Consider the following 24673-nt stretch of genomic DNA (forward strand, 5'->3'; position numbering starts at 1 on the left):
GATATCTCTATTCTCACGTTCATTGTAGCACTATTCACAGTGGCCAAAGTTTTGAAACAGCCTAAGTGTCCATTGATGGATGAATGGATAAAGGAAATGTGGTGTGTATATATACACAATAGAGTATTATTTAGCTTTATAAAAGAAGGAAATTGTGCAGTTTCCTATAATATGGTTGAACCTGTAGGGCATTATGCTGAGTGAAATATATCAGAGAAAAATTAAAACTGTACAATATTACCTATGTGTGGAATCTAAAAAAAAAACTGAATTCATAAAAAAGTTGTTGCCAGAGTGTAGGGGAAGTGAAGATATGTTGGTCAAAGGTACAAACTTTCAGCTATAAGACAAGTAAGTTCTGGGGATCTAATGTACAATATGGTGACTGTGGTTGATAATACCATAATTGAAATTTGCTAAGAGAGTAGAATTTAAGTGTTTTATCACCGAAAAAGAAAAAAAAAAGATTAATATGTGAGGTGATTGATGTGTTTATTAACTCAGTGGTGGGGATCATTTCATGATATATATGTATATCAGATCAACATGTTGTACACTTTAAATACAAAATTACAATTTTGTCAATTATACCTGAAAAAAAGTTGAAAAAATAAAATAGAAAAATATATAAAATTTGTATGGCAGAGTACTGAACCAAAATTGCTGATTCTCTTGAGAAAGAATTAAGTGATGGGACTGACTGTATCAGATAATAAGATGTATAAAGTTATATTAAGACAGTGTAGAATTGGTTCAGAGGAAAGGTATGTAGACCAAAGGAACATATGGGGCCTTCAAAACTGAAGAATACAGAAGTGGTGTTACAGTAAGTGGGAATGGACTTTAAACAACTGGTAGCTGGACAATTGTTCATAATCTTGTGCAAACAGATAAGATCTCACCCCTCATGTAAAACATAATTTCAGTTTAAAAGCTTAGCGTGAAAAAGAAAGCATTAAAATAATAAGAAATTAGGGCCCCAAGGGAGTTAAGGGTTCCTCAATAAGACTTAAAAAGTTATGAGTCTGAAGGAAAATGTTGCTAAATTTAGCTGTATTACAAATGGAAACCAGTGTTCATCAACAGGTATCATAAAGAAGTGAGGGGAAATAAGTTCCAAGCAAGAGAAATATTTGCAATACATATAATCAATAAAAGATTTGTATTCCATGATATAAAGATTTTCTACAAATGGAAAAATACGAACAACCCAATAGAAGAAATACATAAGAGATTTTTAAAAATACAAGAGGATACATTAATGGTAAATTGAAATTTATTGAAATTATTAAAGTAAATAAGTATTTATTACAATTAATGGTAAACAAGATAATTATCTCAGAAATCAGAAAAATGCAAATAAAGCTTACCTTGAACTATATCTTATATCCTATAATTTGGCAGTAATTTAAAAAGCTGGCAATATAATATGTTAATAAAAATGGAGAACAATGGGAATTCCTTTACAATGTCACACTGCCTCTAAGAATATGAATTGGCACAAGCAGTCTGAAAAACAATTGTAGTACTTCAGAATTTGAAGTTTAATTTGCATATCCTCCCCACCCTCCCACACACACACACACACACCCCCCCACACGCACATGCACACTTTGAGAGAAACCTGTGCTGTAGGAGACTGTTATTAGCAGAATCATCCACAATAGCAACAAACCAGAAACTACATATATATGATATATGATATACTGACATATGTCAGTATGAAACAGATAAAATTTAATCATTTCCCATAATGGAGCATGATATGCCAAGAGCATGGCTATATTAGAAGCATAATGAAAGTATAGAAGGCCAACATATTACCATGTACTGTAATAGTAAACAAAACTAAATATCATAATGCATGGAAATACATTCAGATAGAACTCCAGAACTTGAAAGGTAAGAGAATGGTAAACATAAGCAAAATGATGCTTGCTTCTGGGGAGCAGATGGAGATGAGATTGGGAGGAAAGTTGTGCTTCACCAGTGTTTATAATTCACAGCAATGTTCTCTTTAAGTGTTATGTGGTTTGTTCATGAAGATTGCTCATTTTGTTATTTATACTTCATAACATATGTTATATATTTCCTTTTTTGCTTACCAAGTTACATAACAGTTTTTTGAATTAAAATAATGTATAAGAAGTTTGAATTGTTATATATCTCAAGCAGCTTATGCAAGACATTGTGGCTACCTTAGATACCTTAGGAATACCTAATATTTTAAAACTACAAATTAATGAAATGATCTCAAAGTCTTTTCATATATAAATTTTTTTTTTTTGGCTTCGATGAGTCTTTGTTGCTGTGGTCTTTGTTGCTGCTAATGGGTTTTCTGTAGCTGTGGCAAGGGGCAAGGGGCCTACTCTTGGTTGTGGTGTGAGGGCTTCTCATTGCAGTGACTTCTTTTGTTGCGGAGCATGGGCTCTAGGCACGCAGGCTTCAGTAGTTGTGGTGCACAGGCTCAGTAGTTATGGCACACAGGCTTAAGTTGCTCCGTGGCATGTGGGCTCTTACCAGACCAGGGATGGAACCCGCGTACCTGGCATTGGCAGGCGGATTCTTAACCACTGCACCACTGGGGAAGTCCCAACTTTTGATTTATTCAAAACTTCATTTTCTAATCTCTGTTATGTTTTACAGAAGGCTGAACTTTTCCTGCTTTTTCTGTTACTAAAATCATAGTATGTTCTGCTTTGATATAAAGAGAAAACTTGCCCAGAAATTGCGATGCTCATAAAACTAAACTCTGAGATCTACTTATAGATCCAAGTCACTTCTTAAAGGGATAGGTTACAAAGTTTATAGTGATAAAAGGAAATCAAAGAATGCTGATTCCGTACTGTGAGAAATAATATGAGGATTCTGTCAGCCATAATATAAGTATTGTCTCTGGCAATAATAAGTGAATCAGGACTAAAAATAATATTCTTAATTGACGTATCAAAATGCTACCTAATGGTGTTTGTACTTACTAGTTGTCCCCTCTGCTTGGTAGGGTCTTTCCCCATAATATCTTAGTTCACATTCATATTTATGTTTCGGTGAGTCATCTGCTCAGAGATACCTTCTCTTTTGAGGCAGAGCTGTCATTTTCCCCATGTGGAACAGTGCCTGGGTCACAGTAGAGGATCTGTAATGAAGGGAGAAATGAGAAGAAAAAAAAAAACCTAAATAAAGGAGTAACAGCTTATGTTATGCCAGTTTGACTAGAATATTTTGAGACTGGGGGAGGAATGGAGGTACAGAGACATTTACTGAGATATTTACTAAAGAGCAGTTGGAAATGAAAATATAGCATTTCTGAAATAAATCATCTAAAATATTTTATACATATCTTTTTAAATAAAGGTAACCATTATTTTATTAAGAATCACAGTGTCTGATTTGATCAAAATAGAATATAACATACAAATTTGATATGGTATTTTGAAAGCTATAGAATATTCACAAAACCATTTTTATTATAGAATAACATTGTAATGTTAAAATCGTTTATCTGTGTATGTGTGGGGAGTATGTGTGTATGTATATGTATGTATATAGTATGCTTAAAACTTACAAAATATAAAATACATTCTTACATAAATATGTATGCTAAGGGAAAGAAATAAGATTAATTACTGTAAGTTGAAAATTATATATCTTTATTTTCACAGATGTACAAAGAAGTGGGCAATCACAATAAACTCACGGTGGACAATGTGAAGAGTGTTCTTCAAAATAAATTTCCTCATGCTAATATTTGGGACATTTTGGGAATTTATTCTAAATATGATGGTGAAAGAAAGGTAAGTTGGAATGCAAATTATTTTTATTGATTATTTATTGGCTGTGTTGGGTCTTCGTTGCTGCGCTCGGGCTTTCCCTAGTTGCGGAGAGCAGGGGGCTACTCTTCATTGCACTGCGCAGGCTTCTTATTACGGTGGTTTCTCTTGTTGCGGAGCACGGGCTCTGCACACTCAGGCTTCAATAGTTGTGGCTCACAGGCTCTAGAGCACAGGCTCAGTAGTTGTGGCGCACGGGCTTAGTAGCTCTGTAGCATGTGGGATTCCCGGACCAGGACTGGAACCCGTGTCCCCTGCATTGGCAGGCGGATTCTTAACCACTGCACCACCAGGGAAGTCCTGGAATGCAAATTTTTAAAAATATGATCAAGAAACTTTTATTATAATCTCATGAATAAATGGTCTCAGTATAATTAACTCATGATGTAGATTGTAGACCCTCAGAAAAAAGGGAAATTTATACCTTCGAATGACACAAGTTGTATATAGTATTTGTTGCCATTATTGACTTCTTTAAAAGTACAAAAAAAGGTATTTCTCAGAATTTGCAGTGTAGAAAATTACAAAAACAACCTTAAAATAATTATCAAGTTGGCAATAAGCTCATACCCATCAAAAATTAAATGTAAATGGACTATGTGCTCCAATCAAAAGACAGAGAGTGGCCGAATGGCTATACAAACAAGACTCTAACTTGTATGTGGAAATAATGGGTTCATTTATTCATGTCTATTCTAGGTAAAGGCAACAGCAATATATGACGTGATACAAGTGAATTTTTAAGTTGAGATAGTTTTATATAGCCACAACATACTATTTATATCAGTTGCCATGAAAATATCTTGAGTAGCACCATATTATCCTTAAATATTGGTATTCACAACCCTGTATTACTGTTTCCTATTAACTACCTTTTTATACATACTATATTTGGATGTAAATTTCCTTTCCAACTGTATTATAAGTATTTCAAGGAAAGGAATCTTGTCTTTGTATTCTTTTGTATTCCTCAAGTTTGCACGTCTTAATTTTTAGATATTATTTGTTGAGTCTGTTATAGTAATTGAAGATTGCACTCTCTTCCACCTCCTGACCTTCGCTTGGTCTCCTCCAGTCCCAGTGATAGTACTTAAAATATTTTAAAACTGTTGTGGCTTCAAGAGCAGACAATCAGAAAGAATCAATCAGAGCAGATCGTTGAACTGGAGTAGAGGCTTGGAAGCCCTCGTGCTGAGGCTGAATCATGGTGATATGGATGGTCTGGGAAAGGGGTCAAGGTGGTTCTCATGTGGGAAATTGCCATCCCAAGACAGCAGTTATTTACCAACTGGTGCAGAAGTATTTCAATACAGTAAGAATTGGTAAGACCTGTGCAGTTGCAAACCAGCTGATTATCAGATCTGTTTTTAACACATTTTTGTTAAATGAATATTTAGTGTGTGTCTGACTATTTAAGTGTTCCTTGTTAGTAAGTCAAGTACTATGATTGTTTTTAACAGCTTTTTTTTTTTTAGCTTTAAGGATTACTCCATTTTTACTCATTCACATAGTTTTCTACCTATTGCAAATACATCGAGATAGTCAAGAGACTGGTCAGATAACCTATCTAGAATTTCCCTTACACAAGCAAGCATAGCCATTAACAAGCCAGCACTTTGCCTGCCACACACCAGCCCCAAGAGCACCCTTCTGCAGCCACTCCACACTTCCTCTAAACTGCACTGGTTGCTCTCTGCACCTGAAGCACAGCTGTCATTTCTGGATCTGCTTTTGCTACTTTCCTTCACTGGATCTCTGCTTTTTCTCTGGCTTCATGAACATTCTGCCTTTCCTCTTTTTGATTTATTTTGATTTTACTTCTTCCGCAAGCAAATATGCATGAAAAAAATTCTTTGATTTATTTAAAAGCCTTTTATTTTACATTTACATTTTACTGATTGTTGGACTGGGTAATCATTTTTCTTATGGATTTTGGAGGTGCTCTTTTACTGTCTCCTAGCTCCTAATTAGCTACTGAAATGAATGATACCAATATGATTTTTATTCTTTTGTCTTATTGATTTACTTATATTTTCTGTTTGAAACTTTTTAGGATCTTTTCTATCCACATTGCTCGGAGATTTCATGATATGTCTTTGTCTTGATCCTGTTTCATTCAACATATTGGGTATTTGGTGGGCGCCTTCTAGTGGAGATGTGTGCCCATCACTTCTGGGAATGTCTTTGTGTTATCGTTTAATGCTTTCCTTTCCTGTATTTTCTCTGTTTTCTGAATCTTCTGGATTGAGCAGTTACTTACTTTTTCTTCTTTTTTATTCCTTTTTGTAGCATCCAGTTTTTCCTTCGTGAGCACAATTTTTTAATCTAAGAATGTTAACTTTTTGATGTATTGTTCTGTGCCCTAAGTTATCTCTGTCTTCTATAGCTTCTCTTTTTTCATTCAATTTGATTTCTTTTTTTGTGTTTGGAGCATTTGTCAAATGTCTTATGTTGTCCGATTTTCTTTCACGTGTAAGTATGAAACCCTGAAAAGCTGCTTACAAATAAATGGGTCTTTTTGGTTGATGGGTCTCGCTTGGGGGACGAGTCAATTTTTTAAATTAGATGACCAACAAATAAGTGTATTTTCTAATGCTGGCATTCCGTTACAGCATTCGATTTCTTCAAATGAGAATTATTTTCCTCTTAGAAGGAGTATATGTGGCAAATGAAAGGGTATTAAAGTGGGAAATGAGGGGATAGGATATGTCTGGGAACAGAATGTGGTAGTAGGCGGGGTTGAAAGATTGTGAACTTTCCTACAATCTCCTGTCTGGTTTTCACCCCCTTCCTCAGCCTTCCACTATACCTGGAATCCCCAAATCCAGAGCCTTTGTGATTCAGTTCAACAGAGAGTAAAGGGAAGCAGAGTAATCTGGCTTTTCAGGATTAAGAGAGGGGCCTTGATATGCAACTGCTCTGCATACAGACTCTTAGCAAGTTTCCACATTGCTCCTCCTCATCCTCTCCTTCTAAGATAGTCGAGGTTTTCTGCCCTCAGGGGTCCTGGAAATATTGACATTCCTTTCTGTGTGTCCAGGAGTGACTTCCCTTTGTACTTTGGTCATTTGCTCTTTATTTGTTCTCCCGTTTTCCTTTGTGGGATCATACCTTGCTGTTGTTATCATTGTTGCCGTCATGATTTTTATTAGGATACTCTCATTTTAGTGAAACTTGTGGAGTGGAGATGAGCACGTGTGATAAATATACCATATTCATCAGAAATCCACCTTTACTCTTTACCAAGATAAGCTGCAAAATGAATATTTTTATGGTGTTGCTGTTTTAAGATGTCTGCAGTCATTTTCTGTCTGCAGTCATTTTCTCCCTAAATTATGAAAAACATTAAGGATTTTTGTGAAGAGTAAGGATTCTCTGCACTCCTCAGAAATATTAAATTCCATCTTTTTGTGTGTGAATGCAGTCTCCAGTTTGCTCTTTTTTTAGTCCTCTCTACTCATAAGACTGTCTTGTAATGATGAAATCTTCATTTCTTAATTTCTCCATTTTTCCCAAGTCTACTTAATCTCCAGTTTAAACTGGAGTCTGTGTTACAATCCTTTAATTGTGCCTGGGTTTCTTCCTTTCCTGTCCCTCCCAAAAGTTGTTCTAAACATTCATCAGTCCTATAAGCCCCTTTTTACCTTCCTCTTCATGCCTTGAAAATCATCCTGATTCCTACATCACAAAGAAAATAAATGTTTTAGGCCTTCATTTCCTATACTCATATTCCTGTAGTTTTCTCTCTCTATCCAAACTTTATTTTTTTTCAACAAATATTTACTGAGTACTTATTAAGTTCTAGAAACAAAAGGTAAAAGAATAGAGTGCAAGAAAAATCTTTTGAAAATTAAAAATAAAATAAAAATTTAATGCAACAGAGACAAAAAAAGACAAATGGAAATTAAGAAGGTAAAGTCTTCAGTTCAGAAGATTCAGAAAGAACAAGGAAAACAAAGGAAAGCGTTAGAGAAATAACACGAAGAAATACCCAAAATTGATGGACATGAGTCTGTTAGGAGGGGCCCACCAAATACACAATGCATAGAATGAAAGAGGAGCTTTTTTTTGGCGGGGATGGGGTGGGGGGTGGGGGGGTTGGGAGATGGGTAAGAATACTTCCCTGAAGCTGTAACATTTAAGCTGAGTCCAGAAGTAGGAGGACAAGTTGGACAAAAGAAAACAAAGTGGTAGGTGATCAGCATTCCAGAGAAAAATGTTAAGAGGTCCTGAATTGTGAGGGAACTGAGAGAACTGGTGTTGCTACTGAGTAGACAGAGCAAATGTGTTGTTTGTGTTGTAGGGGAAAGTTCATAAGATGAGGCTGGAGGTGTAAGCAAGGGGCTAGATTACCTAGAGTCTTACGAACAATATTTAATTTGAACTCAAAACAGTAGAATACCTTTGCAACAGTGAAAAACCTGAAAAGATACTAAGCAATGAAATGACAGTGACATGCATTTTTTCCAAAGAGCATCCTCCATCGTTGAGAACAGATTGTTGAAGGGTAAAAGTGTACATGGTAAGACAGATTAGGAAGCGTGTAGGTGAGAGATGGGCTAGTAGGTTTTTGGAAGAAGTAGAGGCAGAGAAAAATGAACACAATTGAGTTATTTGGGAGGTACAATCTAGGACGTGCTGTTGGATTGGAAAGGGGAGAGAGAAGAAAAATGGTCAAGGACGGCTCCCAGGGTTCACATATTGAGTTTGAGGTGCCTGTGAGAATTCCATAGGAGATGTGAAGTAAGTGTGATGGAATAGATGTGTTTATAGTGCAGAAGAGAGGTGTGGGCTAAAAGTATTCAGTATTGTGGCTTATTTGTGGTAATTAAAGCTTTTGTAGTAGACAGATTGCCTAACTGAAAATCACAGGGTAAATCAGAAGAAAGCCTATATTTCTAGCAGCAGTGTCTTTCTTAAGGTCCAAGATCATGTATTCAGCTGCTTGGTGGATTGCCCATAAGCATCTTAGATGAATTTAAAACCATGTCCATGGTCTTTCTTGTTACCCCAAACCTTTTTGTGTGTGTTTGTGCGCCTTATCTTAGAGGTTGGTACCATAATTCTCCCAGGGCTCTCAGGCTACTGGAAGCCTAATAGTTGTCCAAAGTGACTTTTTTTCCCTCATACCCTCCCAAACAGTAGATCATCAAGTTCTGTCAGTTTTGTCGGCGAAATATTTCAGAAACTGCTTCATTCTCTCCTTGCTTATCACCACTGATTTTTGTCCAGCTCTTGCTCTTTCTTTCCCGTTTTTTTGGAATAGTTGCTGATCTACCGCCCCTAGTGGGTGCTCTCCCGCCCTCTTTCTTCTCATTGCTGCCACTGTGTTCTTTTTTTTTAAAAAGCAAATCTGATAGTGTTACTTGTTATGAACCCTCTTCCTAGGCAGAATTGACCATGCCCTCCCTGGTACCCCTGGGTATCTATTCACAGTTATTTTTAATGTATCCATCTCTCCCCCTGTTAAACTTTAAGTTTACTTAGGACAGAGTTTGCATATCATTCTTATGCATTCATAGCCTAATACACAGTAAATGCCCAATAAATGCAGAGATAATATAGTTTAGTGGTTAGGAGTTCAGACTCTTGGTCAGACAGATGTTAAGTACAAATTCTGTTTCCAAAGTGTAGTGATTGTGTGGCATTGGAAGTGACTCTGTCACTTTCATCATCTATAAAGTGGATGTAACAGTAATATTTAGCGTCATAGGGTAGTTGTGAATATGTTGGCTGTAATGATGATTTTAATAATATGTAGTGTTGAGTAGCAAGTGAATTGTTTAGTGATGCTTTATCACTCACAAGATAAAATCCAGATGTCGAGGACATTCATGATCTGGTCTCTCTACTCATCCCCTCTGACCCAGTATCTTCTCCCTATATAACTCCTCCCACTGTAAACAGAGAAAACTACTTGCCAGTACCTAAATATACCATGTTCGCTCTTCCCTTCTATTCATCACAGTGCTGTCTCTTTTCACTTGGAATGTCTCTCTCCATTTTACCTCCCTAGCAAATTTTTACTTGTCCTTTAAGACTTTTAGTGTCACTCCCTAACAGAGGCCTTCTGTGATCCCTCCTCTCCACACTCAAGCTTAGTCACTTCTTTTCTGGGCTCCCATAAAACCTGGTATACGCCTCAGTTTTGCTTGTATATATGTGAGCCCATTGAAAGCAGACTTTTCAGCTGTGTATTCAGAGTCTTGCTAAATGCATGAATTCAATAAATGTTTATTAAACAAATGAATATAGAGATAAATGAATCTCTTATGCAGGTAAATGCATTTTTTAAAGTAATGTCATACTATCAAGGGTCAGCAAGCTACAGCCCACGAGCCAAATCCAGCCTTTCCACCACTGTTTTTGTAAATACAGGTGTTTGGAGACACAGCCACATCCATTCGTTCATGTATTGTATGTCACTGCTTTTGCACTGTGACATTACGATTGAGTCGTTGTGTCAGAGACCAGATGGCTCACAAAGCCTAAAATATGTATCTGGCCTTTTACAGAAAAAGTTTTCTGACTTGTTCCATGTAGATAAATTACTTTCCTTTAAATAATGTTTGGAAAGGACAGATAAAATTAGTGAAATTAACCTTTTTTCCTATGACATACAAAAATGTGCAATGTCCCTTTGTTTATGTATTTTTCAGACAGATATATTCTGTTTAACTCTGATATTTTTTGATTGACTAGGCAGGAGCAAGCTTTTATAAGATGACTGGCCTGGGTCCTTTGCCTCAGGCTCTTTATAATGGTGAATCCTTTGACCATGAAGAGCTGAATATTAGGGAACTAGAAATGGCTGTTCTTCAGAGAATGATGGATGAAACTGTATATTTACAAAAGGAAGTTTTTATGGTAGGTAAGCATGTATGAGAAAATATATGATGAATGATACTTATAAATGATTTTTATATTAAAAGTATTTTCTAATAGCAGAAGTTAATTGTGTAATAATCTCCATTCTGATTGGTAATGATTTTTAAAGTAGTAACTAAATTTAATCTGTGCATAATTGCATCTAAAAATTGCTTAGTTGGAAAGAAGCTGCAAAATTTTGTAGGAAAAATTATAAGAATCCTAAATTTCATATTACTTATTGACTTATTTTAGATTCAGTAGTCTTTAAATGTATTCTCCGAATAATTTTAAAACATCTGCATATAAATTGCATATATTAGCTAAATAATATTTTGTTATTTTAGGGCACATTAAATGATCGAATAAATGCAATTGACTTCCTTATGGATAATGATAATGTTGTGCCCCGGATAAATCCTTTGATTTTGAACAATGAATGGCAGTACCTTAATTTAATATCTACATCAGGTAATATAATCCTTCCATATACTTTTCTATAAATGTTTATTGAGTTGTGAATGTTTTATTAATTCATTGACATTTAATATTAAAATTTTCAGTAACTGCTGATATTGAAGATTTCTCTACTTTCTTCTTCTTGGATTCACAAGATAAGAGTGCTGTAATTGCAGAGAACATGTATTATGTAACCCAAGAAGGTAATAAGCATATTTTATTTTCCTCAATTTATTCCTTAATAGCAAAAACTTTAATTTTATTAAATGCTTGCATAATACATTTTTATATGTTGGTATGTGACTAGAGGCCTGGTTTTCAATTTGAGGATTTGTAAATTGGTAGGATGTATGAGGATTGTGCTGAGAAAATGATGCCTCCTATCTTAGCTAATCGTATATGCAGAGGGGTTAATCTTAGGGGTTTTTTTGCCTTTTTTTAAAGCAAGCTATTCCATTTTTCTCCTTTTTAGGAAGGTGGTAAAACTGTTTCAAGGTTAGGTAAACTGATAATCTTATAAGGCATGAATCCCCAGAAAGTGTAGATACCAGGCAAGAGGAGAATAGTTCTGTATTGTGATTAAACAACTTCTGGATGTTTTGCTTAGGTTGGGGGTCATAACCAAAGGAGGGGGGCGGCCAAGACAGGAACATCTTTGGGAATAAGGATTTAGCCTAGATAGGAAAGTCTGCAGTATGACCACAGATTTGTTAGATACCATGAACTGTTCAGATAGATGAAGATAATTGGAGTTTGGTTGGTTTTGGTTTCACTTTGTTTTGTTTGACCTGCTTTGCTCTAGAGAGAACAGAGAGCCAATACTGAAACATAAAAGAAAACTGATTGTTACTTCAGTATATAAAGCAGTAATTTTCTAACAATGTGTGATCTAAAGATGGAATTACTATGTAATAAAGGGGTAAATTTTTATATATGAGAAAGATTTAAACAGCTAGTTTTTGAGAATGCTGTGAAGTGAATCCAAATCAGGACTAGATGGCCCTTGAGTTACTTACTAATAGATCTATGTTTCTGTGTTCATAAAGTGGTCTGTTTATAAGAAATCCAACAAATAATAAAATATAATTCAATTACATGTCATGGCTGGCTAAGGTTCTGAATGTGTCAAGTGAAGGGAAAAGGAGACAGAGAAACGAAGTAAAAAGTAGGAGAAACATATTTATCAGGTTCTGGGTTGTATTTCAAAAATTGCTTCGGGGCATCAGAATAAGTTAGCCTATAATTATAGGCTATAATGCCCTTTGGTGAAATCTCTTGCAATTTAAAAGAATACTTTATTAAATGAGAAACACCTAATTTTTATTTGCATTTATGTACACATGTAAAGAAATAATAGAGTTGGGAGAAATTAGCACTTCTTAAATATTTGTGAATTTACTAGTTGTAATGGTAAAAGTGCTGACATTAAGAAGGCATGAGAATTCTTTACCTTTCTTCTTTGAAAAGAATGTGCCACTGCCTTACTCTTAAATTGCTCTGAAGGATTGCAAGTAGAATTGATATTATCCTTCTTTTTTTATATTTTTTCATTAACAAAAGCCAGTTTTTACATAGTTATGTATTACTGGGTATGGTAATAACTGTAGCTTCACATCTATTCAGGTGTTCTTTTTTGGTATAGCAAATATTTACAGTTGTTTTAAGTGGGTCATAAGATGTAAGGGACTAATTTTTCTATAGGTTTTAATGATGGCCAGACAAGTATTATTTCAGGTGTTATATGCTGAGGCTGGATGAAATTAAACCCACTTAACTGTGACTGCAGAATTAAAAATTGTTTCTTCTTCTGGCTTTCAAATTTTCAGATGTTTTTGAAAAAAGAATTGCATTGATGTTGGCACGAGATGACGTGAAGCAGACTAAGTTAATAGCCAGAATTTTTGAAATACATGAATCTAAGCTAATAAAATATTGCTGTTTTCAATATCTGCTAATAATTTATTAAATCTGGTTTTACATACATGTGAGGTATAAATATCATTATTTTTTGCAAGTGTAGTTGGAAGGCAATTTTGCTTGGCAACAGTGGAACCTTGATAAGCATAATACAATTTTCTCTGCTGGCAGAAGTATCCCACAGATGTGTTCTTGGGGACTATTTCTGGTATCTGAGTTTATATAAAGCTTATATAATTAATTACTCTTTTAACATTTTTATATGTATTTCACTCTGTGTGTATGTAATTTTTACCAATATTTGCTTATTTTCAGAGAGATATATTTTTAAAATTGTTACTGTTTTTATGTATTTTGTTAACTGGAAACGTCCTTGTCTTTAGTTTGATTTTAGGAACAATTAGTTTGACTTAACTGTTTGAAACTTTCAGATGATGATATAATTTCTTCAGTTACTTTCTGGATTATTGCTGATTTTGACAAACCATCTGGGAGAAAGCTGCTTTTTAATGCATTAAATCACCTGGTGAGTATATAGACACTCTTACTACAAAAATTTTAATTTGTTGTAGTTTCGAGAAAACAATATGAAAAACATGCATCAAATCTTTATTTCCCTTCATGTTAACATTTTCAGTACCTTGACTTGGTTAGAAAATGGTGCTGAGGAGACTAAGACAGGAATTCATATTCTTTCTCCAGGTAAAATGGGTAACCTGGCCCAGGAAAAGAAAAACCTACGTGTCTTTTGTGATTCATGACCTTTATGTTCTCTGCTAGCCCTTGCTGTTGGACATACATATACAGGTCTCATAGTGTGTATGTGCTGAATGTTTGTGCCCCCCCAAAATTTGTATGTTCAAGTCTAATCCTCAACGTGATGATATTTAGAGATGAGGCCTTTAGGAGGTAATTAGGTCAAAAGGATGGAGTCCTCATAAATGGGGTTATTGCTCTTACAAGAAGAGGTCAGAGAGCTAGCCCATTCTCTTTCTGTCATGTGAGGCTACAAGGAGAAATCAGCAGATATATATATATACACACACACACATAGCTGATTCACTTTGCTGTACAGCAGAAACTAAGACAACATTGTAAAGCAACTATACCTCAATAAAATTTTTTTATTACTTATGCAAAAAACAAAGAGAAAAAATTTCATGAGATTTTCTTCCCATTTAGGTCACCACAGAGCATTGAGTAGAGTTCCCTGTGCTATATAGTAGGTCCTCATTAGTTACCTATTTTATACGTAGTATCAGTAGTGTATGTATGTCAATCCCAGTCTCCCAGTTCATCTCACTCCCCACATTCCCCTTGGTATGGATATGTTTGTTCTCTACGGTCTGTGTCTCTATTTCTGCTTTGTAAATAAGATTATCTGTAACAATTTTTTCAGATTCAACATATATGTGTTAATATACGATATTTGTTTTTCTTTTTCTGACTTACTTCACTCTGTATGACACTCTCTAGGTCTATCCGTGTCTCTGAAAATGCAGGGACATTTTTCCTTCCTTTTCATGGCTGAGTAATATTCCATTGTATATATGTACCACATCTTTATCCATTAATGGACATTTAGGATGCTTCCATGTCCTGGCTATTGTAAATAGTGCTGCAATGAACATTGGGGCGTATGTATCATTTGGGGTGCATGTATCTTTTCCTCCAGGTATATGGCCAGTAGTGGGATTGCTGGGTCATGTGGTAACTCTATTTTTAGTTTTTTTGAAGAACCTCCATACTGTTCTCCACAGTGGCTGTATCAATTTACATTCCCACCAACAGTGCAAGAGGGTTCCCTTTTCTCCACACCCTCTCCAGCATTTATTGTTTGTAGATTTTGTGATGATGCCATTCTGACCAGTGTGAGCTGATATCTCGTAGTTTTGATTTGCATTTCTCTGATAATTTGGGCATCTTTTCATGTGTTTGTTGGCCATCTGTATGTTTTCTTTGGAGAAATGTCTATTTAGGTTTTTTGGATTGGGTTGTTTGTTTTTTTTGTATTGAGCTGCAGGAGCCGTTTGTATTTTTTGAAGATTAATCCTTTATCATTTGCAAATATTTTCTCCCATTCTGAGGGTTGTCTTTTTGTCTTGTTTATGGTTTCCTTTGTTGTGCAAAAGCTTTTAAGTTTCATTAGGTCCCATTTGTTTATTTTTGTTTCTTTTCTCATTACTCTAGAAAGTGGGTCAAGAAAGATCTTGCTGAGACTTGTGTCAGTGTGTTCTGCCTATGTTTTCCTCTAAGAGTTTTATGTTGTCTGGCCTTACATTTAGGTCTTCAATCCATTTTGAATTTATTTTTGTGTATGGTATTAGGGAGTGTTCTTTTGTGTGTGTGTGTGTGTGTGTATTTTTATTTTATTTTTGGCTGCATTAGGTCTTAGTTGTGGCACATGGGATATTCATTGCAGCCTGCGGGATCTTTCATTGCAGCACGTGGGCTTATCTCTAGTTGTGGCGTGTGGGTTTTCTCTTCTCTATTTGTGGCATGAGGGCTATAGGGTGCACAGGCTTAATTAGTTGCTTAGTTGTTGCGCACAGGCTTAGTTGCCCCGCAGCCTGTGGGATCTTTGTTCCCCCACCAGGGATCAGACCCACGTCGCCTGCATTGCAGGATGGATTCTTTATGACTGGACCACCAGGGAAGTCCCAGGAAGTGTTCTAATTTCATTCTTTTACATGTGGCTGTCCAGTTTTTCTAGCACCATCTTTTAATTTATTTTTTAATAAATTTATTTTTTATTGGTTGCGTTCTGTCTTCGTTGCTGTGTGGGCTTTCTCTACTTGCGGAGAGCAGGGGCTACTCTTTGTTGTGGTGTATGGGCTTCTTATTGCGGTGGCTTTTCTTGTTGCAGAACACAGGCTCTACGCTCGTGGGCTTCAGTAGTTGTAACACTAGAGCTCAGTAGTTGTGGCTCGCAGGCCCTAGAGCACAAGCTCAGTAGTTGTGGCACACACACGGGCTTAGCTGCTCCATGGCATGTGGGATCTTCCCAAACCAGGGCTCGAACCCGTGTCCCCTGCATTGGCAGGCAGATTCTTAACCAGTCTACCACCAGGGAATCCCTCCTGCGCCATTTATTGAAGAGGCTCTCTTTGCTCCACTGTATATTCTGGCCTCCTTTGTCACAGATTAGGTGACCATAGGTGCGTGGGTTTATCTCCAGGCTTTCTATCCTGTTCCATTGATGTGTATTTCTGTTTTTGTGCCAGTACCATACTGTCTTGATTACATTAGCCCTGTAGTATAATCTGAAGTCAAGGAGTCTGATTCTTCCAGCTCCATTTTTTTTTTCCTCTCAAGATTGCTTTTGCTGTTCAAGATCTTTTGTGTTTTTATACAGATTGTAAAGTTTTTTGTGCTAGTTCTGTGAAAAAAATGTCATTGGTAAGTTGATAGGAATTGCATTGAATCTGTAGATTGCTTTGGGTAGTATAGTCATTTTCATAACATATGTTCTTGGATTGGAAGAATCAGGTATATCTCTCCATCTGTTTGTGTCATCTTTGATTTCTTTCATTAGTATCTCATAGTTTTCTACTTACATAGTTTTCGTTTGCCTCATTAAGTAGGTGATTCCTTGGTGATTTATTCTTTTTGTTGTAATGGTAAATGGGATTGTTTCTTTAATTTCTCTTTCTGATCTTTTGTTGTTAGTGTATAGGAGTTCAAGAGATTTCTGTGTATTAATTTTGTATCCTGCGACTTCAGTAAATTCATTGATGAGCTCTAGTACTTTTCTGGTGGCATCTTTAGGATCTTCTGTGCGTAGTATCATGTCATCTGCAAACAGTGACAGTTTTACTTCTTCTTTGTTCATTTGAATTCCTCTTATTTCTTTTTATTCGCTGATTGCCATGATTATGACTTCCAAAACTATGTTGAATAACAGTGACCAGAGTAGGCACCCTTGTCTTGTTCTTGATTTTGGAGAAAGTGCTTTCAGTTTTTCACCATTGAGAATAATGTTTGCTGTGGGTTTGCCTTTATTATGTTGAGGTAGGTTCCCTCTATGCACACTTTCTGGAGGGTTTTTATCATAAATGGGTGTTGAATTTTGTTGAAAGTTTTTTCTGCATCTATTGAGATGATCACATGGTTTTTATTCTTCCATTTGTTAATATGGTCTATCACATTGATTGATTTGTGTATGTTGAAGAAAATTTGCATCCCTGGGATAAATCCCACTTGATCATGGTGTATGATCCTTTTAATGTGTTGTTGGATTCGGTTTGCTAGTATTTCGTTGAATATTTTTGCATCTGTATTCATCAGTGATATTGGTCTGTAATTTTCTTTTTTTCTGACATCTTTGCCTGGTTTTGGTATCAGGGTGATGGTGACCTCGTAGAATGAGTTTGGGAGTGTTCCTCCTTCTGCTATATTTTGGAAGAGTTTGAGAAGGATAGGTGTTAGCTCTTCTCTAAATGTTTGATAGAATTTGCCCGTGAATCCATCTGGCCCTGGGCTTTTGTTTGTTGGAAGATTTTTAATCACAGTTTCAATTACATTACTTGTGATTGGTCTATTCATATTTTCTGTTTCTTCCTGGTTCAGTCTTGGAAGGTTATACCTTTCTAAGAATTCGTGCATTTCTTCCAGCTTGTCCATTTTATTGGCATACAGTTGCTTGTTGTGGTCTCTTCTAATGCTTCGTATTTCTGTGGTGTCAGTTGTGACTTCTCCGTTTTCATTTCTAATTTTATTGATTTGAGTCCTCTCCCTTTTGATGAATCTGGCTTAAGGTTTATCAATTTTGTTTATCTTCTCAAAGAACCAGTTTTTAGTTTTATTTATCTTTGCTGTATGTTTTTTTCGTTTCTATTTCATTTATTTCTGCTCTGATTTTTATAACTTCTTTCCTTCTACTAACTTGGGTTTTGTTTGTTCTTCTTTCTCTGGTTGCTTTAGGTGTAGGGTTATGTTGTTTATCTGAGATTTTTCCTGTTTCTTGAGGTAGGATTTTGTTGCTATAAACTTCGCTCTTAGAACTGCTTTTGCTGTATCCCATAGGTTTTGGGTCATCGTGTTTTTGTTGTCATTTGTTTCTAGGTATTTTTTGATTTCCTCTTTGATTTCTTCAGTGATCTCTTGGTTATTTATTAGCAAATTGTTTAGCCTCTATGTGTTTGTGTTTTTTACCGTTTTTTTCCTGTAATTGATTTCTAATCTCATAGTGTTGTAGTCAGAAAAGATGCTTGATACGATTTCAATTTTCTTAAATTTACTGAGGCTTGGTTTGTGGCCCAAAATGTGATCTGTCCTGGAGAAAGTTCCATGTGCACTTGAGAAGAAAGTGTATTCTGTTGCTTTCGGATGGAATGTCCTATAAATATCAAGTCTATCTGGTCTAATGTGTCATTTAAGGCTTGTGTTTCCTTATTCATTTTCTGTCTGGATGATCTGTCCATTGGTGTAAGTTGAGTGTTAAAGTCCCCCACTATTATTGTTACCATCAATTTCAGTAACACAATAATAGTGGGGGACGTTATGGCTTTATGGCTGTTAGCATTTGCCTTATGCATTGAGGTGCTCCTATACTGGGTATATAAATATTTATAATTGTTATATCTTCTTCAATCATACAAAGTACAGTTGACCCTTGAACAAAATAGGGGTTGGGGCACTGACCCTCTGAGCAGTCGAAAATCCACATATAACTTATAGTCAGCCCTCCATATTCAAGGTTCCATATCTGCAGATTCAACCAACCATGGATCAAGTAATATTATAGCATTTATTGCTGAAAAAAATTTGTGCTTAAGTGGGCCCATGCTGTTCAAACCCGTGTTGTTGAAAAATCAGCTGTATATTATTTGACCACAGTGTAATTAAGTTTGAAATCAATCACCAAAAGAAAACTAGAACTTCTCTGTGTATTTGGAAATTAAGAACTGCTTCTGTGTAACCTGTTGGTATAAAAATGCACATTTGAAAATATTTTTGGAATGACTGAAAATTTGAATGACATTAAAACTTGACAGATACAAGTAAAACTGTGTTATATCTGAAAAAAGGGTTAAAAACCAATCATCTAAGCACAAATCTTAAAATTTACTAACAGCAACTTAAACTTCTATGAAAGAAAGGAAAGGAAAAGATAAGATAAAGATAAAAACAAAAAGTAATGAAATAGAAGACAAACATACACTAATTAAGGTCCACAAAGCCAAAAGTTGGGTCTTTGAAAAGACTAATAGAGTAGATAAAAGCACATGGTAAAACTGGTCAAGAAAAATGGAGAAGCAGACCCAAACAATCAGTCCTCTGATGGAAAGAGGGGATGTTACTCAAGATCCTGTGGACATGACAGAGGTAGGAAGAAGGCATTTTTAGTTTTCAAAGGAATTAAGCTATAGTTTAAAACATTCAAAAGAGAAAACTCCAGACTTATATGACCATAGTAGTAAACTGTACCAAGCATCAATCTAACACACATTTTTTTTCCAGAGAATAGAAGAATAAGCAGTACATCTCAACTCATTTTACAAGGTGAACATTACTTCAAAACCAAATACTTAAAAGCGCATTATATAAGAATGGAGAACTGTAGGCCAATCTTACTCATGGACATAGGTACAAAAATCCTAAACAAGTGAATAAAGGAATAAACAGTATAAAAATCAAAAAGGGAAAATTAAAATTGTCATTTTTCCAAATTGTTTATACAGAAAATACATAGAAATCCACAAAAAATTATTAGAATTCATTTTTTAGTTTAACCAGCTTGCTAACAGGTCAGTATACCAGAATTAAGTCTAAGAGTTGCAGCAAATAAGAAATGCATTTTAAATAAAAATCACTTAAAATAGTATCAAAAATACCAAATACTATGAACAGATGTAACATAATATGTTTAAGACTTTTATACAATAAAATATTATTGAGAGAAAATTCAGAAGTCTTACATGAACAGAGAGATATACCATAATCATGAGTTGAAAGAGTCAGTACTGTAAAGATGTTCTCCCCAAATTGATGTATAGCTTAAGTGCAATTCCATTATGAATCTGAGCATTTATTATGGAAATTGTCAAGCTGATTTTCAAATTTATATAGAGATTCATAGGACCAAGAATAACTAAATTAGTCTTCAAGAAGAAGAATGTAGGGGGACTTCCCTGGTGGCTCAGTGGTTAAGAATCCACCTGCCAATGCAGGAGACATGGGTTCAAGACCTGGTCTGGGAGGATCCCACATGCCGTGGAGCAACTAAGCCCATGTGCCACAACTACTGAGCCTGAGCTTTAGAGCCCATGAGCCACAAGTACTGAGCCCTCATGCCACAACTACTGAAGCCCGTGTCCCCAGAGCCTGTGCTGCACAACATGAGAGGCCACCGCAATGAGAAGCCCATGCACTGCAGTGAAGAGTAGCCCCTGCTCACTACAACTAGAGAAAGCCCGGGCACAGCAACAGAGACCCAGTGCAGCCAGTAAATAAATAAACAAACAGACCCGTATATATACCACACATACTTTATGATAGAGTTGGCCTTAAAGAGCAGTAAGGGTGGTCTCCTAAGCTTTCTCCTTTTCACATCACACACAGAAATCAATTCCAGCTGGATATAGATCTAAAAATAGAAAGCAAAATAATAAAGGTTCTCAAAGATAATAAAGGTTATCTTTAGGACTTGAGAAAAGGGAAAGATTTGTAAAACAGAGCACAAAACCCAGTAGCCATGAAGAAAAATACCAGTAAGTTCAGCTACATTGAATTTGGAACTGTTTTTTTGTCAGAACACATCAGCAAGAGAATAAAAGATCAAGCCACAGAATAGCATACATATAACCAAAAAAGCACTCAGGTCTTAGAAGTGAAATCCTTATAACTCAGTACGTAAAAGGTAATTATTTCCAATAAAATACTGGCAAGAGATTCAACAGACAAATCAGAAAAGGGGCCAATGAACAAGTTAAAGAATGTTTAATCTCATGAGTGATGAGAAAAGATAAATTAAACCTACTGAGATATCTTCACACATCCACCAGAATGATTTAAATTAAAAAATCTGACAATACAAAATGTTTATGAGGTAGTGTGGTAATGGAATTCTCATATGTTGCTGGTGGGAGTAAAAATTAGTCCATTTTGAAAAACTCTTTAGCATCTTCTAAAGTTGAAGATACGTATATTGTGTTTGTAGAGCACCAAAGTGAAAAAAATTGAGATGTCTAGCATCAGTAGAATGGATAAAAGAGAGTATATTCATATCATGGAATTCTGTATGATACCAAGAAAAAGTAACTATAGCTACTCAAAACAGTGTTGGCTCACAATCATGTGAAATGGAAAAAGAGCACAAAAGAATATATACTGTATGATTATATTTATATGACCTTCAAAATAGATTAAATGTTTAGCATTGTAAGCATAGGTGATAAAATGTAAAGAAAAGCAAAAATGTTACTACTACAAATGACAAAACAGTGGTTGTCTTTAGGAAAGTGGGAAGATGAAGTAATTGACAGTGGATATGAAAGATGTCAGGGTTGCTGGCTGTGCTCTGTTTCTTGACCTGGGCAGTAGTTTTATGGATTAATTCACTGAGCTCTGCAGTTTTATTTTGTTCATTTTTATGTGTGTTACTTTACACACACACATACAAAAAGAGGCTAAAAGAATCATGATGCAAAGAGGGGAGAATCAGAGTTACTAAAATGATTGTTTTTAGACTGTATCGGTGGTATACCACATCCAGTACAGCCAACAGGAAGACAGTGAAAGATGCTGTATGGTAAAGTGATCAAACGTGATTGAAAAGAAGAAAGTTCAATTGTGAAAGGATATGTAAGATACTTATCTTTTTTCACCTATAAATATGTTTTGCAGGAAACAAGTGTTCATAGTCGATTGGGGGTTATTTATAATCCTACATCAAAAATAGATGAAGATAACACAGCTATTTCTAGAGGAATTCTGGCAGCTTTTCTTACACTGGAAAACAGCTTTTTGAGAAACTTTCTTAGGAAACTGGCACAGGAAGAAACTGCTACAGCTGTTTACTCTGGAGATAAAATTAAAAAATTCCTTACTGAGGTCAGTAGCTATTTGTTTAAAATAATAAATAAGTATCTGTTGCATATTTCGAAAGTGTAAGTCAGTGTTTTTGGAGATACCATGTTACCAAAAAAAAAAAATCATTAAGTGTAACGAAATGGGGATAATAAACTTTCCTTTTCAGTGGGAAGAGATACATGTTGAATGATACAGCTTTGCATAGAGGCACTTAACAAATCAAATTTCATATATTTCAACTACTACTTCATGATCCTTAAAGGCATTCTAGTTAGGATATGTACAAGGGCGAGTCAAAAATTATCCACACTCTGGCCGGAGAATTTACTTGGTTAGGACAAAATGATAATATGATGGACAGTAAATAAGTGGTAGGGTCAGTGGACTGAAGGGTTGAGTAGTGGTTGGTCTGGCGACACTGGGATGAATGAACTGGACAGTGAGCAGCCTGTGGTCAGAGCAGGGTTGACTGAGAGAGATTTTGGAAGTAAAGATCTAGGGCTGCACTGTTTGATACTGTAGCCACTAGCTTCATGTACCTATTTTAAACTTAAATAAAATTAAATTAAATTTAAATTAAATTTCTCGGTCATACTAGTCACATTTCAAGTGCTCAGTACCCGGCTGTGGCTTTGTGTTGGACAGTGCAGGGGAGCATTTCTGACGTTGCAGGGGTACAAGGAACATGATAGAAATTCAGAATGTGAGGCCCACCCGGAATCTGCTGAAGTAGAATCTTTATTTTAACAAGACACCCAGGTGATTTGTATGTATATTAAAGCTTGATACATACTGAGATGGAAAAGATTACTTTTGTATTTCAGAATTTAAATGCACTATTACTAAATTCGTTTCATGGGGTTGTTATAATGGAGTGAGCAGAGTATTTCTGTTTTGAATAGTATTTTTTAATTGAACACACCAAAATGGAGGTACTAAGTTTAGAATTTAATAAACATTGTATTTCATTTTTTAATGTTAAATTTTATTTAAATTGATATTCCCTAGCATTTTACTAATCAGTAATCCACCCCAAATTCTCAAAGAATGAATTGCAAACTGTATCTACTTGTAACAGGATTTACAAATATTGTAATTGCCTTGCCAAAGAAGGATTCTTTTTTCAAAACATGGCTTCAGAACAAAATGGTACTTTTTATTTTTATTTTTTTTGAAGGTTTCAAATATACTTTATTTCTTCAGTCATGCCATATTTTAATGGGTACACAGTACTTTTACTTGGCATCAATTATGAGTTGATTTTGCAACAATTCAGTATTAAACCAGCTGGGATGATTACTATTCTCTCCATTCCTTTGGGGTGACTCTGCCAACAGGGGACAGGTACCATTCTGTTCCAATTTGTGTTGCCGTATATGCCCATACAGCAACACAGAAAGTGGCTCCACTAGCTAATACAGCATTATCATATTTGTCATGGAAATCAGGTGCCCTCTTCTGGTGGCTCTGCCTTGCCATTGTTTGCTGAGTGCTTCGAACTGCGAGACGACTTAGTGCATTTTTGGCCAAGGGAAACATGGTGAAGCTGAAAACAGAACGGCGGGGCTGGCTTCTTGCAACTTCACGTCTAATACCCTTGCAAAGAGCCTGGCTCATATAACTGAAAAGTCTTGAGCTACCGCTGACTTTAGGCTCTGCTGGATTCAGGCAGTCAAATGATATTTCATGCAAGGAATCTGACTCTCTTCTGCTCTCTTTTCCTGTGTGTTGGCTTCATTTTCAGATAGGCTTTCCCCCATGTGTTTGCAGAAATGGAACCAGTTCTATAAGCATATCAATCCTTCAAGAAAGAGCTTTCCCAAATAGATCCATACAAATATTTGGATTCCAAAGGTCTCGAATTCAGTCAGGAATGTGTTTAGTTATGAGTAAGAGAAAACTTTGGGACTTCCCTGGTGGTCCAGTGGCTAAGACTCCACGCTCCCAATGCAGGGGGTCCGAGTTCAATCCCTAGTCAGGGGACTAGATCCCACATGCATGCCGCCATTAAGAGTTCACATGCCACAACTAAAGATCCCACAGGCTGCAATGAAGATCCTGCATGCAGCAACTAAGACCCGATGCAGCCAAATAAATAAATATTTAAAAAAAAAAAATCTTGCTTGCAGTGGTTTAAATTAGAAGTTTATTTTTTTCCTCATATCATGAAGAAGTGCCAGAGGTAGGCAGTCTGGTGATGGCATAGCAGCTCAATTACATCATCTAGGATCTAGTTTTTTCCTTTCTTTCTGCCCTGCCATCTTCAGAATGTTGACTTCATACTTTTTAAAATCGTAAGTTAATATAATTTTAAACTTTATACTAATATATTAAAATAGGCTATGTTAAAAAAATTAATGTATTTACTGTTCCCTTATTAATTATGTCGTTCTTAACTTATGCCTTAGGGGATGGATAAAAATGCTTTTGAGAAAAAATACAGTACCATTGGAGTGAATATTTTTCGAACTCACCAGTTGTTCTGTCAAGATGTACTTAAACTGCGTCCTGGAGAAATAGGTGTTGTCAGCAATGGGAAGGTAAGTAGAAAAGAGCAGTTGCTCACT

The 24673-nt window shown here is 35.7% G+C and overlaps 2 protein-coding genes across 2 annotated transcripts in view; one reads left to right on the forward strand and one right to left on the reverse strand.

Annotated features, from left to right (window-relative positions):
• UGGT2 (UDP-glucose glycoprotein glucosyltransferase 2) overlaps positions 1 to 24673 on the forward strand; it is a 181445-nt gene that overhangs the window by 91510 nt on the left and 65262 nt on the right. Inside the window, exons 16-22 of the mRNA XM_057707936.1 lie at positions 3663 to 3794; positions 10533 to 10697; positions 11045 to 11168; positions 11261 to 11359; positions 13505 to 13599; positions 21921 to 22127; positions 24515 to 24646. Of these exons, the coding sequence (XP_057563919.1) occupies positions 3663 to 3794; positions 10533 to 10697; positions 11045 to 11168; positions 11261 to 11359; positions 13505 to 13599; positions 21921 to 22127; positions 24515 to 24646 (954 nt within the window). The remainder of the gene's footprint in view (positions 1 to 3662; positions 3795 to 10532; positions 10698 to 11044; positions 11169 to 11260; positions 11360 to 13504; positions 13600 to 21920; positions 22128 to 24514; positions 24647 to 24673) is intronic.
• LOC130835979 (cytochrome c oxidase subunit 7B, mitochondrial-like) lies at positions 23406 to 23654 on the reverse strand. The gene has a single exon (XM_057707937.1). The coding sequence runs from the start codon at positions 23643 to 23645 to the stop codon at positions 23406 to 23408; it is 240 nt and encodes a 79-aa protein (XP_057563920.1). The 5' UTR covers positions 23646 to 23654.

Source organism: Hippopotamus amphibius, chromosome 14 (assembly GCF_030028045.1).
Source record: "Hippopotamus amphibius kiboko isolate mHipAmp2 chromosome 14, mHipAmp2.hap2, whole genome shotgun sequence".
Lineage (NCBI taxonomy): Eukaryota > Metazoa > Chordata > Mammalia > Artiodactyla > Hippopotamidae > Hippopotamus > Hippopotamus amphibius.